This window comes from Petaurus breviceps, unplaced genomic scaffold (genome assembly GCF_028583685.1).
Source record: "Petaurus breviceps papuanus isolate PSGF00001 unplaced genomic scaffold, PetGlider_PUasm1.0 90879, whole genome shotgun sequence".
Classification (NCBI taxonomy): domain Eukaryota; kingdom Metazoa; phylum Chordata; class Mammalia; order Diprotodontia; family Petauridae; genus Petaurus; species Petaurus breviceps.
In genome coordinates, this window is record NW_027187368.1 from 3,652,339 (window position 1) to 3,658,338 (window position 6,000).

Below are 6,000 nucleotides of genomic sequence, written 5' to 3' on the forward strand. Positions count from 1 at the left end.
AATGACTCAAGAAAAGAGAGTATGGCTGATGACTGTTCAACATCGCCTCACTTATGTCCAATCATATCCAAGTTAAGACATCACCCACTATGTCACTGTTCCTCTTCAAAAGCAAAGGACAATTGTTAATAAGGGACTGGAATTCAGGGGAGAGAATGGGGTTAGATATTCAGACATGGGAGATGTTAATTAAAAACAAACAAGCTGATGGAGTCTGTAAGGGAGTAGAATCTAGAGTGAGAAGAGAAGAGGGTCCAGGGCAGAAATTTGGGGAACATCCAACATTAGAGGACATGATATGGATAATAATCCAGCAGAGGAGACTGAAAAGAAGCAGTTAGACAGGTATGAGGAGAACCAGGAGAGAACAGTAAAACAAAAGCTCAGAGAAGAAAAATTATTCTGGAGGAAAATGTAGAGAATAGTGACAAGTGCAGCACAGAGGTTGAGAAGATAAGACTTTAGATTTGAACATTAAGAGATCATTGGTAGGGGCGGCCAGGTAGCACAGCCAGTAAGAGCACGGCTCCAGTGTCAGAACGACCTGGAGATGGAATCCGGGCTCAGACACTTAGCACCCACCCAGAAATAACTGGCCCTGTAACCTTGAGCAAGTTACTTAACCCTGATTGGTTAAAAAAAAGAGAGAGAGAGAGAGATCATTGGCAACTTTGACGAAAGCAGTTTTATTTAAGTGATGAGATCAGAAGGCAGATTGGAAAGAGCTGAGTGTGTGAGTAAAAGCAAAGGCAAAGAGTATAGATAGTAGCAATAGTTTGGCTGTGAAAGTAAGGAGAGCTATAGGATGATAGAAAGCTTGATGGGAGAACTGGGTCTTATGACAGGGTCTTGTGGTTGTCTTTTAAGGATGAGGGAGAATTGATATTTGAAGTCAGTGGCCAAGGGACCAGTAGATAGGGAGAAGTTGAAGATTGGAGCAGGGCCATGCTTGAAGTTGAAATCTACTAGAGAACACAGAAGATGAGATCAAAGGTACTTGATCAAAGCACATGTGAATAGATTAGCCTAGACAAAGAAAAGGGTCACCTAATTGTCAGAGACTGGGGAAAAGAGGGGAAGAGACTGGAAAGTGATGTCGAGGTGTTCTGAGATGAAGTGAATGAGAGAAGAATGAGCTCACACCAAATGGTCTCGATTTTCTCAGTACTGAAAATAGGAGACAAGGGCTTCAGCTGAGGAGAAACATAGAAATATGGGAGTTTTGAGAAGAAAAGGTTTGGAAAAACTTATGTCAGAAGTGGAATCGGGATTCAATTAGGGAAGAATAAATGGATTGCCTTGTTGCATTTGAAGATGGATGCCCAGCCAGCACAGTAGTGTGACTTCCTCCAGCTCTCTTCAATGGCATGTGAGAAGGAACAGAGGAGTCAGATGGTGGGAGTGATCCAAAGCTGAGGTTTAACAGGGGATAAATGTCAATAGGACAAAGAGGCAAAGGATTTGAGACTGCAGGGGAAATGTTGAGTTGAATTGAATCAAAACAGGAGAGGGAGGGAGGTGAAGTCAGAGTATGGGTAATGGCCTGAGAAAGTACTGAGGGATAGAGGACATGGACTCTGTAATGACGGTAGAGAATGAGTTTAAAAGGTAGGAGACATAGGAAGAGATGCAATGTTAGGAGGTTATGGTCAGATAAGGGAACATCAAGAGTTTTTAATTAGGGAAATGGAAACTTTCTGGGTTACAGTGAGAGCAAATGTGTGACCATACCTATGTCTACCTGAAATGAAGAGAAAGAGTAGGTCATGGAATTTTAGGAATTGTTAACCTGGTATTTTATCACAGAAGTTGGTTGTTTCTTGCATGCCAAGTTATGGCATTGTTTTCTCAGATGTTTGTATATTTTTGTTTGTTTTGCTTTTTTAAAGTAACACTGAAAGGAACCTAGCTATTCTGATATTCTCTGTTCATGGTCATAGTTGACAAGCATGTCTTCATTTCTCTTGGCAGATACGTGTATCCTTTGGACTCCCTGACTTGGATTGAATATTGGCCTTCAGATGAAACTTGTCCATCATGTAAAGATTTTATAGCTAATTTAGAAGAGTTTTCTGAAGACATCTTTTTATATGGTTGTTAAAACACTTGAACAAATCCAGCTCTGTTTGATATCAACATTAGGTGCTGCAAGAAAATTCACCCATGCAGAAAGGAGAACCTAAAATTTGTAGCTGAACCTAAAGGATGCTCTTTATTTTCTCTCTAATTGACCTGAACCCCAGGGCTGTCATTAGAGCCTTAGGATAGAGGAGAGAGCAAAGGGAGGCAGTGTATTTTTCACACAACCATTGGTTTCTGTGTGTAGAGATAAACCCAGGCAGGCCAGAGACCAACACTTCCCATCCAGAGCTGAGACCTTTCCTGCTTGGATTTGTTATTTTCCAGGCTTCCTTAAAACTGTATAGTTTCATTTTTTTTTTTTTTTTAGTAATTTTCCCTGAGCTCTTTAGCATTCAGACCTGGACCAGCTTGGAAAGCCCCCTTCACTTCTATTCTGTGGTACTTGCTTTGATAAGATAATGATTTTAAGAGCTGTAACTTTCTACAATAACATGGCCTTGGGGGACAATGTAGAAAAATACACCCAAGTCATTGGAAACCAGAAGCAGCGAATTGGAACCCCTCCTAAAATAAACTGCTCAGGAATGCTTCATTGGGCCAAAATAACAGATCCATTGAAATGTAGTATCTTACCCAAACATGCCCACTCCTTAGAGGAAAGTACAGGGAAAGAGAAAAGTGATCATTAAAAACTGTTCTTGGCATTTAAACTGTGCTTGAAAAAAAATGTGTTATTTTACGCAAGCTCAGCACCATCGATATAGACCTTGGCAGAACAAAGCAAGAACAAAGGCATTGCTTTGGAAGAGGAACAAAGTTTCTAGAAAGCTAAATGCTGGGTATCATTGGTGTTTTTGGATGTACAGTCTAAACAGCTCCAGGTCAGCTCACATGTCACCAGGAAATGTGGAAATCACCTGTCCCAAAGTCACAAAGAGTTCATTCCCTTAAGCCTGCTTTGTTAAAGTTAAGAATAGCCTACGTTTTTACAAATGGAAATTAACTACTTCCTGAAAGTCTAAGGGCCCTTCCATCTCAGGGAGCTACCGATATAGTAAATTCCTCTTTCTATGTGACCTTGGGTAAGACACTTTCCCAGTCTGGCTTCAGTTTCCCCTTCTATCAAAAAAAGGGTCTTGTATTTCCTTGTCATTTCCCTTCCAGATCTCAAATGCCATAATATAGGAAAAATACAGTGATAATTTGGAAAGAATATCACAATTGGAATGAGGGGATCTGGATTTGAATCCTGAGTCTATTGCTTATTAACAATAACACAGGGGCGGCCAGGTGGCACAGTGAGTAAGAGCACCAGCCCTAGAGTCGGGATGACCTGGGATCGAATCCAGGCTCAGATACTTACCACCACACCCAGAAATAACTGGCTGTGTAACCTTGAGCAAGTTACTTAACCCAAATTGCTTAAAAAAAAAACCAATAACATAGAAAAAGACATTTCCTCCATTGTAAAAGGGGAATAAGGAGTAGGAGGGAGTTTTAACTAGTATAGTTTCTAAACTTCTTTCCATCTCTAAATCCTATTACTCCTATAAAATTGTGTATTCCCTTTGATTCAGCAATACCACTAGTAGGTCTATATCCCAGAGAGACCAAAGAAAAGAAAAAGGATCTCTATGGACAAAAATATTTATAGCAGCTCTTTTTGTGGTGGCAAAGAATTGGAAATCAAGGGGATGCTTATCATCAATTGGGGGATGGCTGAATAAATTGTAACATACGACTGTGATGGAGTACTATTGCGCTATAAGAAATGATGAAGGAGGTAGTTTCAGGAAAAACAAACAAACAAACATGGCAAGATATATATGAACTGATACAAAGTGGGAAGAACCAGGAGATCATTGTTCACCATAACTGCAGTGTTGTAATGATGATCAATTGTAAAAGATTTGGCTACTCTGATCAATACGATGATCTGCGACAATTCCAAATGACTCATGAAGAAAAATTGCTGTCCACCTCCAGAAAGAGAACTGATGGGTTCTGAGTGAAAATTGAAGTATAATTTTCTGACTTTTTCTTTTTGCTTCTTTTGAAATACGACTAATATGAAAATAGGTTTTGCATGATTTCACATGGACAATTGATATCATATTATTTACCTTCTTAATGGATAAGGGAGAAGGTGGGAAGGAGGGAGAAAATTTGAAACTCAAAATTTAAAAAGAAAAGAATGTTAAAGAAAAATAAATTAAAATCTAAAAAATAAAATGTAAGGGTTGGGGGGGGGCAAGTACTGCTCAAGTTGCAAATACCTAATTTATGAACATTCATGACATGCAAGTCACCATTGGATGCTAAGTGTGGGAAAGAACTCTCCCCACAGCTGGATTTCTTAAGATAATATTTTCCCTTTGCCTAAAACCCAGGAAAAACCAAGAGGACCAAAAATCATAGAGGCCTGAAGAGCTAGAATATGTATAACAATACATTTCCCAAAGTTCTTGGTAGACCACATGGAAGGAGAGTCATGGAGTCCTGAATCAACTAATCCTTCTTTTCTCATCTCTCTGCTTATTCAAAAGTCACAAGTCGAAGTCCCCTCAAGGTCAACTGGAAATATATGATCACATATATTGTAGCACTTTGAAAACCTTTAATATCTATACTCACTCATTAAACAGGCATTTATTTTTGTTTTGTTTTTTGCTTTTTGGAGGCGGAAGGGCAGGGCAATTGGGGTTAAGTGACTTGCCCAAGGTCACACAGCTAGTAAGTGTTAAGTGTCTGAGGCCGGATTTGAACTCAGGTCCTCCTGACTCCAGGGCTGGTACTCTATTCACTGTGCCACCTAGCTGTCCCTAAACAAGTATTTATTAAGCACTTGCTGTGTATAGGACATTTTGCTAGTTTCAGAGGGAGATGGAAAGTTTAAGAGACATTACTGCTGACCATATGGAGTTTACTCTCTAACTGGAGAATCAGTCACCAATGTAGATAATTATGTAGCACAGTTTCCACAAGATTCATTCAATTCATCCATTTAGCGAGTTTTAATAAGCACCTATGGTGTTCCTACAGTGTGCAAGGCTGGCTCAATGTTAGGAACTTGAGAAACAAGCAAAAAAATGAAAGCTGTTCTCAAGGACAGCTCCATTGAGCAGTAGATAAGAGCGCCAGGCCTGAAATCAGGAAGACTCCTCTTCCTAAGTTCACATCCAGCCTCATATGCTAGCTGTGTGACCCTGTTTGCCTCAGTTTCCTCATCTGTAAAATAAGGTGGAGAAGGAAATGGCAAACCACTGCAATATCTTTGCCAAGAAAACCCCAAATGGGATCATGAAGAGTCAGACATGACTGAAAAACAACAATCCTCGAGAAACCTGCATTTTACTTCACTTTCCTAAGTACAGTGTGGAGAATTTTGAACAGTCATGATCACAGTTGTATGATTTATCTGTAGAATTTTATGCTATATAGTGTAATGTTAATGGGATATAAGATCTTCCCCGTCCATTAATAGGCCTTAGATGGAGCCCATTAAGGGAAGCTTGCTTAAGGGAGGCTTACTTGTAGGAAGGCTTTCACACCTTTTGCTAATTTCTAAGTAGGCACTGAGTCAAGAGGGTTGTGGCCTTCTAGCTCTGGGAAGTGTATATATATATTCTGAGTTTGTAGTTTGCTTTGGGTACTTGTTTATGAGAAAGATCTTATGATTTCCTGGTCAAGATTCTGAGTGGCCATATGTTCAGAGTTTGCACATTGCTCAGATGTAAAGGCTCTCTCAATCCAAGGATGTACATAAAGTGTGTAGCAATATTGCTTGATTCAGGCAGAGTCCTGTCTGTTGGTCTTTATTTCTCTGCTTGAATTTTCTCTGAAGTTCAGGGTGCTGACTTTTCCCCTCAACTATTGAATGTAATTAAAACAGATTGTTGACCCCTTAAACAGCTCTCT

General features: G+C 39.7%; 1 protein-coding gene across 1 annotated transcript in view; it reads left to right on the forward strand.

Moving 5' to 3' along the window:
- Positions 1-4,719, forward strand: part of C5 (complement C5) — a 135,303-nt gene extending 130,584 nt beyond the window's left edge. Inside the window, exon 41 of the mRNA XM_069073787.1 lies at positions 1,972-4,719. Coding sequence (XP_068929888.1) covers positions 1,972-2,101 — 130 coding nt within the window. The 3' untranslated portion in view covers positions 2,102-4,719. The remainder of the gene's footprint in view (positions 1-1,971) is intronic.
- The last annotated feature ends 1,281 nt before the right edge of the window (positions 4,720-6,000 follow it).